Source organism: Puntigrus tetrazona, chromosome 22 (genome assembly GCF_018831695.1).
Source record: "Puntigrus tetrazona isolate hp1 chromosome 22, ASM1883169v1, whole genome shotgun sequence".
Lineage (NCBI taxonomy): Eukaryota > Metazoa > Chordata > Actinopteri > Cypriniformes > Cyprinidae > Puntigrus > Puntigrus tetrazona.
Genome location: NC_056720.1, coordinates 929,129 through 941,125, shown reverse-complemented (window position 1 = coordinate 941,125; position 11,997 = coordinate 929,129). Strand labels below are relative to the sequence as shown.

The 11,997-nt window shown below is 40.6% G+C and overlaps 2 protein-coding genes across 3 annotated transcripts in view; one reads left to right on the top strand and one right to left on the bottom strand.

The window, feature by feature from the left end:
• The first annotated feature begins 103 nt into the window (after positions 1-103).
• Positions 104-4,695, top strand: kctd20 (potassium channel tetramerization domain containing 20). The gene is made up of 8 exons (XM_043223684.1): positions 104-197; positions 1,221-1,280; positions 1,363-1,531; positions 2,197-2,299; positions 2,369-2,489; positions 2,555-2,752; positions 3,248-3,358; positions 3,990-4,695. Exons 2-8 carry the CDS (start codon positions 1,235-1,237, stop codon positions 4,262-4,264), a joined length of 1,023 nt encoding a protein of 340 aa, XP_043079619.1. The 5' UTR covers positions 104-197; positions 1,221-1,234; the 3' UTR covers positions 4,265-4,695.
• Positions 4,696-5,613: 918 nt separating this feature from the next.
• The window catches only part of stk38b (serine/threonine kinase 38b), an 8,616-nt gene continuing 2,232 nt past the window's right edge, over positions 5,614-11,997 (bottom strand). Inside the window, exons 4-13 of one of the 2 annotated variants that reach the window (XM_043223650.1) lie at positions 11,868-11,990; positions 11,714-11,797; positions 11,066-11,189; positions 10,583-10,737; positions 10,349-10,451; positions 9,532-9,593; positions 9,336-9,453; positions 8,273-8,492; positions 8,104-8,198; positions 5,614-7,797 (exon numbers count right to left, since the gene is read on the bottom strand). In XM_043223650.1, the coding sequence (XP_043079585.1) occupies positions 7,655-7,797; positions 8,104-8,198; positions 8,273-8,492; positions 9,336-9,453; positions 9,532-9,593; positions 10,349-10,451; positions 10,583-10,737; positions 11,066-11,189; positions 11,714-11,797; positions 11,868-11,990 (1,227 nt within the window). In that variant the 3' untranslated portion in view covers positions 5,614-7,654. The remainder of the gene's footprint in view (positions 7,798-8,103; positions 8,199-8,272; positions 8,493-9,335; positions 9,454-9,531; positions 9,594-10,348; positions 10,452-10,582; positions 10,738-11,065; positions 11,190-11,713; positions 11,798-11,867; positions 11,991-11,997) is intronic. The other variant, XM_043223649.1, reaches the window with a different exon arrangement.

Sequence of the window (11,997 nt, the reverse complement as noted above, 5' to 3'; positions counted from 1 at the left end):
TCGAGTCGTTTTAACCGCTTTTGGGCGTTAGTCCTCAGAGATCAGATCAGCGCGCGCTTCCCGCCCTTCCCGCCCGTCACGTGAGCGGCGCGCTTTTATTGGATTACCGGCTCTTAATCCGCGCGCGCCAGCCGCTCTCCCGCGTCTCCGGTGTCTTCGTGAGCAGGACTCTCAATGTTTTGATCGCAGACTCTCCGGTAAGTAAAAACCGCTATTATATACGATCAAAAAGGAAAACTTTACAAACTTTCAACCATTAAAACTATTTTAAAAATGGCGTGTTTTGGGACATATCCCGTTAGGATTTATTGGTTTTAACAAACCACCAGTAGAAGGTGACCGGTTACCTGTAGAGACCCACAGGGACCATTACAGTTTCCTTTAAAGGTCTAATGATAAACGGTAAAATCACTTTTTTATTTGGTATTTCTATAACAAGAAATCATGGTTGCCCTGCTACACTAACCATAGTTTAAACATGGAATTTGTAAAAAAAAAAACAAGCTGTAAAACTGGTTATATGGCTATGCCAAAAAATGTTTACTACACATGTATTATAATAAAACCGTGGTTAATTTAAATTGCGGTTGTGGAATACTAGTTAGTTATAAAGTCACACCACAGATAGCGCAGTCTGTTGCTTTATCTGAGAAGCTTCAAACATATTCCCTTTCAACACACAGTGGTATTGGATATGTTAGTTACCATGGTTACTGGACATTACTGCACCAGAGTAATTTAGTCATTTAAAAAGCACTTGAGAATCCTGTGTACAAAGTATTGTTTATGACTTTGGTGCCATTAAATATATCAAAGTACTATGGTTTATTATTGAGCCTCTTACACTAACATTCTCTACTCCTATCTATTTTTATTCATTATAAAACAATGCTTTGCTAAGACTTATTACAGCACTTACATCATTGCTCTTTGGTTGGTTTTGATTGCTGTCTGCTAAAAGCTAAAAAAGTGCATGAGTACTTGAGCACATTTTTACCAGTACTGTGATAATACTGACATTAGCATTAGCATTAGCAATACTAACATTTTAAATGGTCATATTTGCTCTACGTTAGCATGTTTGCAGCAGCTTTGAAACGGGTTGCCGGGTGTATGTGGGGTTAAGCTGGACCCATGAGTCAGTGTGGGTCAGTCAGACGGGCTTAAGGAGTTTATAATATTACGCTGTTCACCATATGGACTGTCTTACCGGTCTGCAGGTGTCCAGAAGATCATGACGGAGGAGCACGCGACAGGAGGTATCTGCCTGTCCCAATCAGGTAGACCCAAAAAACACCACTTCCAGAACTGAAAAACAATCTCGACAATCCTGAAAAAGCGATTTAACATCTCGATTTACAGAGCGCAGGATGACTGCTGGAGCGGAGGGCGGGGCCGACATCACGAAGGAGGTGTGGCCCGCACAGCCACGCCCTTTATCACATGACCGGGTCACGCTCGTAGTGGACGGGACCCATTTTGTGGTGGATCCTGCAGTGTTCACAGCTTACCCCGATACAGTGCTTGGGAGGTACTGAACGCAACAATGTAAAGGAATGGTTCCTTTAGCATCGACTCGCAGGCAGCCCGAAATCAGGATGAGTTTCTTCATCAGATTTGGAGAAATGCGCCAATAGGTGCTCTGCAGTGAATGGGTGCCGTCAGAATGAGAAAACATTGCAGTAATCCACAGCACTCCAGTCCATCAGTGAACATCTGGAGAAGACAAATTTGATTTTTAAATAAAATACTAGTCTATAATCCATAATAATGCGTTCTTCAGTGAAAAGGCGTGTCTCTCACATCAAAATCCAGCCACGCATTTGTTTAGGTTTGTTTTGTCTTGTAAACAATGTTTGTGCAGATTTCTCTCCTCATTCCGACCAGAACACTTTTTCACTGGAGGAATTTATTATGGATTATTGTCTTAACGCTGGATTTGTTTCAGCTTTTGTCTTCTCCGGATGTTAACCAGACCTTCTCCAGCGCTTATTGTGGTGTTTTTATGAGCTGTGTGACTCATTCTCACGGCACCCATTCACTACAGAGCATCCGTTACTAAGACACTGATGCAATGCTACGTTTCTCCACATCTGATGAAAAAAACACACTCCTCTGCTTCTCGGATGGCGTGAGGTTAGCTACATTTTTCGCAAACGCATTATTCTTTAGATCTTACGAGGTGTGTTTTCTCAGAATGTTCGGCCGAGCGCGACAGCACAGCTTCACGCGACCAAATGCTAAAGGTGAATATGAAATCGCAGAAGGCATCGGCGCCAACATCTTCAGAGTAATACTGGTACGTAATGGTCCCTCCAGTTGACTGTCGGTTTGATGCGGTTTTAACGCAACGCTTTCTCTCGTCCAGGACTTTTACCGCATCGGTGTGCTGCACTGTCCGGAGGGCTTGTCTTTGGCTGAACTGCGCGAAGCGTGCGATTATCTGTGTATAAACTTCGACTACAGCACCGTCAGATGCAGAGACCTCAGTGAGTCACAGAAAACACGCGTACACATGCCAACGCTGAAGCTCATCACCTTTCCGTCCAATCAGGTGCTCTCCTGCACGAGCTGTCCAACGACGGCGCCCGGCGGCAGTTCGAGGCCTTTCTGGAGGAGCTGCTGCTTCCGGCGATGGTCGCGAGCGCTCAGGAAGGAGAACGAGAATGCCACGTCGTGGTCCTCACGGACGACGATAACGTAGACTGGGATCACGACAACCCTCCGCCGATGGGAGAGGAGAACTCGCAAAGTGAGCGCAAACAACTGCGAACGAAAGATTGAAAATTGTAGATACAAGCTGCATCTCAAATTGTTTAGCAGGTGCTACATCTGTCGTTAATAGTCAGGACTAAGACGCACAGTGAAGGAGTAGGTTTCCCTTTCAGGTACAACATTTAAAGGGTATTGATTTAAACGCAATTCACTGACATTTCTACTCAACAAATTATATTTGGTATTTGCGTGATTATTTAAAGCAGGTAATAATTCGCACAGCTCCTGGTAGACCGCGCTGGTCATTACGTAAATGAGATGTTGCATCTGTGTGATCAGTAATTCATCCACATCCATTTTTCACGCCATTGCCGCTGTTTTGGAGTTGCGTTATCGCGCTAATTTGCGCTGATTGATAAATCGGCCATTGGTTTGAAACTGCTTAACAGCCATTTAAAAAGTATGTTTCATGTAGTATTAATGCTATTTTTGCTATATTTTATAAATAAAGTCTGCTCTCTTGTTGCTCAAGTCCTCTACAGCACCAAACTCTACCGCTTCTTCAAGTTCATCGAGAACAGAGACGTCGCCAAAGCTCTGCTGAAGGAGCGAGGCCTGAAGAACATTCGCATCGGGATCGAGGGTAAATACATTAGTGCCACACACTTTTTCAGCTTTCAAAGTACTTTTTCAAGTCTTTGTTAAAGCGTTGTAAGTCTGAACCAAACCAACCAGTTATACGACAAATCTTGAAAATTGACACTGAATTGAGTGAGAAATCATGGGAAAATGTAAAACCCTTAATTAAGTTTGTTGATTGTGTCTAGAGAAACTAAATATTTGATTGCAAGATATCCATACATTCGTGCAAATATTTAAACATTTTTAGAACTTGATTTGTGGTGCATCATGGGAGTGGGTGGAGCTAAGCTCTTTTGGTGTGATTAGCTGGTTGCGACTCTAATTGGTGGACGTTTCTGCACGGGATCATGGGAAATAGAGTTTATAGTAATATACAGTATATTTTAAATTTATTGCAAAATACGCATATTTCATTATCTTGAGAGCTTTGTGGGAGCGTGTGGAGCAAAAGGGCTATTTTGATGCTGACCACAGCTCTCAAATGAGTGAAATGGCACAGCATCATGGGTAATGTAGTTTTTCCCACCACCAGCTCTGCCGGTAAACACGACTATTTTAATAATACGTTGAAAAAAAAGTGAAACAACGCCATAAAGCACAATCAAGTCTGAAGGTTCACCTTCCTGACTCAGGATACCCCACCTGTAAGGAGAAGGTGAAGCGGCGTCCAGGAGGGAAGTCCGAGGTCATCTACAGCTATGTCCAGCGTCCCTTCATCCAGCTGTCCTGGGAGAAAGAGGAAGGGAAGAGCAGACACGTGGACTTCCAGTGCGTCCGCAGCAGGAGCGTCCCCAACCTCATCACCGCCGTGGGGGAGGGGCCTGTGAGGGCCGGGGCCACGCCCACTCCACAGGTCGACGAGTTAGATCGGCTGAACGGCCCCGCCCCTCCAGACCTCGACCAGTGACTGAACACTGACTGGACGATAATATAACTCATCCGTATTCATCATGTCGTAATCATTCACTGGTTTATACTTGTTTCATATTCATGATTTGTTTGAATTTTGACTGGTTTCACGCATGTCACTGGTTGAGTCTCGTGAACAGACGACCTTAAAGTCCTTGAGATCTTTCACCGTTGTGTCCTTGAGCAAGTTCTTGCCGTTACTGCATTTGGATAAAACAGTATTTGCTTTAATCAATAACCAGTCAATCAAATATCACTTTTTCGGGGCTTTAGATTATTGATGATCAGATGAATTATTTTAGCATGCATTTTAGTTAGGATTTTCTTTCCGTTGGCGCCATCTGGCGTCCAGGAGCGAGATGACGGATTGAAAACAGTGTAAATATCATTTATAAAACACTCTTTTTCAGTGTTTCCTTTGTTTTGTATCATTTGTAAGTGGTTCTCAATAAAAGCCTCTGCAAAAAAACAAAAGTTTGCAATAATTTAGCTTTCTCCTCGTCAAGACTGCATTTCTCGGATCAAAACTACAATAAATCCAGTAAAACTGAAATATTGTTATAATGTAAAACAGCTTTATTGTAAACTAATTAATTTCTGTGATCAAAGCTGAATTTTCGGCATCCTTACTCCAGTCTCCGGTCACATGATCCTTAAGAAATCACTCTAAGAAGTTGATTTGCTGTAATAAATTTACCCCAAAAATGTTTTAATAATTAAAGAAGTGAGTTAAAAAGCACGTAACATTTTTATTGCATATAATAACAAAGTTTAAATGCACTTTTTGGACGAGAAGAAAATATAGTGAAGATATAAACACGCACATTGCATAAACAGCTCTGTAGATACAATTAAAGACGGTTAAATATCAATATAAAAATATTTAATGATGCACTGCATGCTAGATGAGAAAAACGTAACAAAACGGCAGTCTTTTCCCAAGAAACTAGTTTTGACACGGTGTGTATGAAACGCATGAAGCTACAGATGACGGGCTGATTTGACTTGATCGTACCAAATATTGATGGTACTGACGTTAGGTGTGTGATCACGAGCAGTCAGTCTCTTTGACAGTCAAATCAGCAGCAGTCAAATCACACACACACACACACACACACACACACACACACACACACACACACACTCACACACACACACACACAACACACACACACACACACACACACACACACACACACACACACACACACACACACACACACACACACACACACACACACACACACACACACACACACACACACACACACACACACACACACACACACACACACACACACACACACACACACACACACACACACACACACACACACACACACACACACACACACACACACACACACACACACACACACACACACACACACACACACACACACACACACACACACACACACACACACACACACACACACACACACACACACACACTCGTCACAACAATCTCAAATAAACTGCTGCAGGCTGTCTAGTCCTGAAAGTCATGTATATAAGGCACGCAACACAGTTTACAGACTACCAGTAAAACACGTTTGAACAGGATGACTTTTAAAGTGTTTTACAGAAGTCTCCCAAACAGCATTTTCTGAAAATAGAAATCTTTTGATGATCAATTTAAGGCATCCTTGTTAAATAAAAGTACGAATTTCTATCATTTCCTCCCAAAAAAACTAAAAAAATGATACTGATTCCAAGCGTTTGAATGGTACAGTGTATAACTGCTATAAAAAAATAGAAATTGATTTCTTTTTCAGATAAATGCTGTTAATATATGGAATATATTACATTTTAAAATATATTCAAAGAGTTATCATAGACAGTAAAAATATTTCAGAATGGTACTGTTTTTGCTTCATTTTGGATCAAATCAATGCGGCCTGATTACCAGAAGAGACTTCTTTAAAATAAAATTAATAATCTTACTGCTCAAATCTTTTGACTGGTAGTGTATGTAAAGCTTTATACATCCTTGCAAAAATGACCCATTTTTAGAAAAAACAGCAACAACCACAAAAACAAAACCCATGGTTAATTTTCATGAGAAGAGCTTATGTTACAAAAATGTCGCATTTATAGAAAAAAACAGCATCTTTTTGGTATAAAACCTGCTAAAACTTACCCACAAAATCTTTCCAGCATAAAAAATGTAATATAAAGTGACAACGAAGCGAAGTTTTGATTGATGATTTGTTCGCTAGTGTTCTCTGAACGCCAAATTCTTAACGTTTGACAAGAAAAAATCTTAACGTGGCTTACAGCATTAAAACAGTCAAGCAGATATTAATCATAACGCGAGCGCATTTAACGCTTTTCTACAGGAGGAAAAACTTAATGTTGCTTAATGCTTTAAAGCAATGTTTTAAGGGACCTAACCAAGTTTCTCTTTATTTGTGTTCTTGGGTGTAATTAAACGCATTGCGTTCTTATTCTGGACTCATCTGCTTTAAGTGTTTTATTAATCATTTGTTTACAGACTTTGGTCATTTTAAAACGCATTAAGGCACATTTAGTGTTTTCTTAATACCAGCTTTTTATAGAAGGAAAATGCTAAAGGCGTAATTAAATGTGTTTTATAAGGGCTGCGGTGATAAACTGATGCAGATTCTATTCGTGACTTGTTTCTAAAATCTTTTAAATTGCTCGCAATTCTCTCTGAAATCAGATCTGAGCTCAAGTTTTAACGGCAGATGGCGCTCTACTCACACGCTCGAATTCTCAAGCAATTTCGCCTCAGCTTTATGAATGATTATTTCAGGTTGGAGCGTTCGTAAGGATTTAGAAAGATTTAGCAGGTTTCTGAAGCGTGCAGCGCCACCTGCTGCACATTTTAAGGGTTATCTGTCTCTAAATAATGTTTGCATCTCAGCGAATAAGTCGTTTAATAATATGTTGATATGCTGATATAGTGATATTTTTTTGATTGATGTGGGACCGAAAGCCACATCAGATAATTCAAGAGCTTGGGTGTCACCCAGTGGTTATTTTCGGTAACAAAACCTCTCAGGAGATTTTTATTTTTTTTTTGTCGACTTCAAATTCGGAATATAGACACATGGCTTTGATTTTATAGCAGTTTTAGAACGCGACATATTTAACAAAATACTTCATTAAAAAACAATTTGTTTACTACATGACCTTAACTGTAAACTTGACGTTTTTCTACGAGACGCTTTCACTTCAGCAATAATATGCTTTGCGTCTACCCCAAACACGACGTTTCCTGCAGATGCAAACATTAAGATCAAATATAAGAGTCTCGTTTTGAACTTACTACTACGAAATTGTATTATTCGTGTCCCGTGAACTTTCTGATGTCTCCTGACGGGTTTAACTGCATTAAGCCACGCTGAGTGTTTTTGGCGGTTCATCGCTTGCCGCTCTTCATGTAGGCCGGGATGGCTCCTCTGGCCGTCAGACCCTCGAAGCGCTTGTAGGTGTAGTTGATGAAGACCCAGTCCTTGTTCTTGTAGTCTGCCTCCGGGTGATGATTGCTGGCCACGGCCGGACCTCGACGGAGAAGAACAGAGCTCAGAAACACTGGGGCTTAGGGAATTTAATTCATCTTAATTCAGCAATGATGTGTATTTAACTGAAACACTGCCATTTTTACTCAATGAATCCTTAAAGAAGCACAAAAAAATATTAATATTGATAATAAATAAGCATATCAAGCAGATCACGTGACTCTGAAGACTGAAGTAATGAGGGCTGTTAGGCCCTTCTTGCTGTAATTAATTAATTTCAAAGGAAAGCTTTAATTCATGCATAATTATTCGAATACTTTCTCCTTGGTCCAACTTATTATTAACTTACTGGAGGGCTGCAGGATGTCGGACTCGGGGAACTCGTCGAAGTTGGACGTGTCGTCGATGCTCTTGATCTCGATGGAGATGGCGGCGGGTCTCTCTCTGAGAACGAGCGAGAATCAGCGTTAGATCGGGAGCAGACACGGAGCAGAGACGCCGGTCAGGAGCGCTCAGACCTGATGTGGTCGTAGTCGACGCCCTCGAAGAAGGCGTTCCTCTTGATGTCGTCGACGCCGGCCGCTCCGATGCGATGATCGGCTTCGCTGCAGAAGCGCAGGATCAGAGCCTTCGCTCGCTCTGAGATCGGCACCTCCAGAGGAAACACCAGCGTCTCCTTCCAGCTCATCACCTTCTTATAGGTCTCCTGAGGAGTTTCTGAGCAGAACGGAGGGTAGCCTACACACACACACACAGAGACAGACAGACAGACAGACACACACAAACACACACACAGACACACACACACACACAAACACAAACACACACACGCGCACACACACAGACACACAGACACACACAAACACAAACACACACACGCACACACACACACACACGCACACACAAACACAGACAGACGCACAACCACACACACACACACACACACACACACACACACACACACACACACACACACAGACACACACACTTTTAATCGTTTAAATTAAATATTTTCCTTCTCAACCTTACTTTAAAACATTAAAATGTAATAATGTTTATAATAATTTTCTTTATTGATGTAATTTATTTTAAAGCATTACATCATTTTTCCACCTTGATGCACTTTCTTATTATTTTAAGAAATTGTATTATTTTTTTACCTTTTCAACCTAATTTGCTTTTAAAATGTAAATTTTCCAATTTTCCAAATCCAACTTTTTCTTGTAAAAATTGTTATTCTTAAAACAATTTTATTTAATAATTTACCATTAAAATATATAACAGCTATTCATTTTGTAGTTACAAAAACAAGCAAAAAAATTACATCTAAATAATACAAAGTTACAAGATCAAGTACACTATTTTTAATTTGTAATTAATTTTTTACAAATTAAAAATTAGTTTTAACGTCTTCCCTATCAGAAATCATCACTTCTCTGAATGCTACAGCGTCACACAGTAACTGACGCTAAGCAGCTAGCTAATGTTAGCTCGCATCACCTAGCTAGCCTCTGCAATCCTGCAAAAACAAATAGTTGAAAGAAGGCTAAAACGTCTTTTAGCTTCTATATAGCTTCTTACCAATCAGCATCTCATACATGATGACGCCGAGACTCCACCAATCACAGAGCTTGTTGTATCCGGTCTGCATGAAGACCTCCGGCGCGATGTAGTCTGGGGTTCCCACCGTGGAGAAGGCCTGAAAGAGGCGGAGCGACATAACGCATCACTTCCTGTGTGCTGTAAACGGGCTAACGAAGCCATGGCTAACACTGACCAGCTGTCTCCGGTTTCTCTTCCACGTCTCGGCCTTCCTCTTGGAGTTCATGTGCTGAAACGCTACGAGAAACACAAGCACATTTAATATTATATCATAAATATTCACAAAACCAAAAAATACCTTGACGTTTGAAGATTTGAAGATAAGTAATATGGAACTAATGTGACTTAGCATGTTGCTAACTTAAATTAGCATGTTGCAAACATGTTTCTTCCATGGCTAATGTGAATTAGTGTGATGCTAACATATTTCTACCATATCTGACATGCTAACATGACTTCCATTAACAGGTTTAACTTTATGCTAGTATGAACTAGCATATTGCTAACATGTCTCTTACATGTTTAACATGTTTCTAACATGTTTTAGCATTACACTAAAATGAACTAGCTTGTTGCTAGCATATCTGTAACATGTTTTAACACAAGGCTATCATGAATCACCATGATGTTACCATGTTTAATGTGTCGCTAACACGAATTTGCAAGAGTGTTTGCTAACAAATTTAAAACATTAACATGAAATATGCCGTCTGTAGCACGTCAAATGTTTTGTAAGCATTTTATATCACTGTGCTAGCATTAATTAACACATGCTAACATTAAACATGAAGGACCACGTTGTTTGGGTGTTGTAAGACAATGCTTGGACGTTAGCACGTTTTTTATCTCATGGCTAATATGAATTAGCATATGGCTGATATGTTGTCATAGATTTTAGTCTATTGGAATTGTTGTGTACAAATTTTCACGCCCCGAATGGAAGTCCAGTTCGATTCGACAATATCGATTAGCCTGAAGCTTTGTTCACTCACTGAGGTCGTTTGATTGGCTGTGGTTCAGATTGCGATAAAACTCGGTCCGATGCGCCTTTTTGAGTCCCGTACACAAGCCGAAATCCGACAGCTTGACATGACCCTAAAACACACACACACACACAGGTAATGAAACATAGCTCTCAGCCAATCAGACGCCTCGCCGACAGAGAAGTGCTGTGAAAGCAGAAGAGGGCACAGGAAGTGGGTTATTGAGCCACTTCCTGTCCTGACCTTGGAGTCCAGCAGCAGGTTGTCTGGTTTGATGTCTCTGTGTATGAAGCCCAGCTGATGGATGAAGTCGATGGCCAGAACCGTCTCAGCGACGTAAAACTGTGTCTCCTCTTCAGTCAGTGTGTCCTTCTTCATCAGCAGCGTCATCATGTCTCCTGGAGAACACCAGAGATCAGTCACACCTCGACATTTCACGTACTTCATCATATACGTCATTATTAGCATGCTCGTAGCCAGCTGAGATCATGGTCAAAAACTGAAAAAAACTCTTCCCATGAGTATCTGCATGCATATTTCTTTTTGTTGCCAGATCCAGTTATTATAAGCGTTTTTGGACTTGACCATGATCAAACGCACAAGGAATGATTCTTGATTCACTGATTCATTGTTCTAGTGAGTCTGTCGTATTTTATTGAATCATTCGAAGGGTTCTGAAGAAGCACATCTGAAATGTTCTTGAGTTTGTCACACAAACGCTCTCACCTCCAGGAAGAAACTCCATGAGCAAGTAAAGGTTGAGTTTGTCTTGAAAACTGTAGAACATTTTCACCACCCACAGACTGTCTGCCTGGACCAAGATGTCCCTCTCTGCCCGGATATGACCCACCTGAGACAGAACGTGGGAAACATTAAATAAACGAACAAAAAATATTCCGTTTTATGTAAGAAGATTCAATATAAATACAGAACAAAGTTCCTAAATGATTAAAATGAAGTAAAAAATAAAAATTAAATAATAATAATATATACAAAAATATAAAATAGAACTAAAATAACAATGGCATGACAAATGACAGAAAATAAATTAAACAATTATGCAAATTACATACAATAAAACACAAACATTACAAAAAGACAAAAATTGCTAAATAAAATAACTTAAATTAACCCCAAATGCCACGATGATATGAAAAAAAGAATACATTTAATACTGCAAAATAAAATAAACAATTTAAATAATACAATTAAACAAAAATGAGAATGACATACAATGCCAAAATAGACACAAATAAAATAAAACAACAAAAGTACACAATTTTACTAGAATGAACTAATATGAAATAGAATCATTTTATTTGTTGATATTTTGTCCTTATCATTCATGTCCTCGTGGTGTGGTCGTGATGTCACCTGCTCTTTCTGGAGCATGTCGGCCTTGCGGAGGATCTTCATGGCATACACATGTCCCGTGTCTTTCTTCTGGACCAGACGCACCTGCACACAGTCACTGGAGTTAGTTACTGTAACACACGCACGGACTCATCCGCCGGCCATCGGCGCTCACCTCCCCAAACGCTCCTCGTCCAATCACCTTCAGCGACTCGAAGTCGTCCAGACCCAGTCGGGTTCTCTTCAGCCGCAGGAACTCGGTCTCCTTACGAGCGTGCTGCGAGCGGCGCATGCGCTTCTGGAGC

Bases quoted from the DNA above. Each gene is read 5' to 3' on its own strand.
- kctd20 (XM_043223684.1), top strand. From the start codon at position 1,235: ATGACGGAGGAGCACGCGACAGGAGGTATCTGCCTGTCCCAATCAG. The intron at 1,281-1,362 runs GTAGACCCAAAA...CTCGATTTACAG, and splicing joins TATCTGCCTGTCCCAATCAG to AGCGCAGGATGACTGCTGGA. The intron at 2,753-3,247 runs GTGAGCGCAAAC...TTGTTGCTCAAG, and splicing joins GGGAGAGGAGAACTCGCAAA to TCCTCTACAGCACCAAACTC.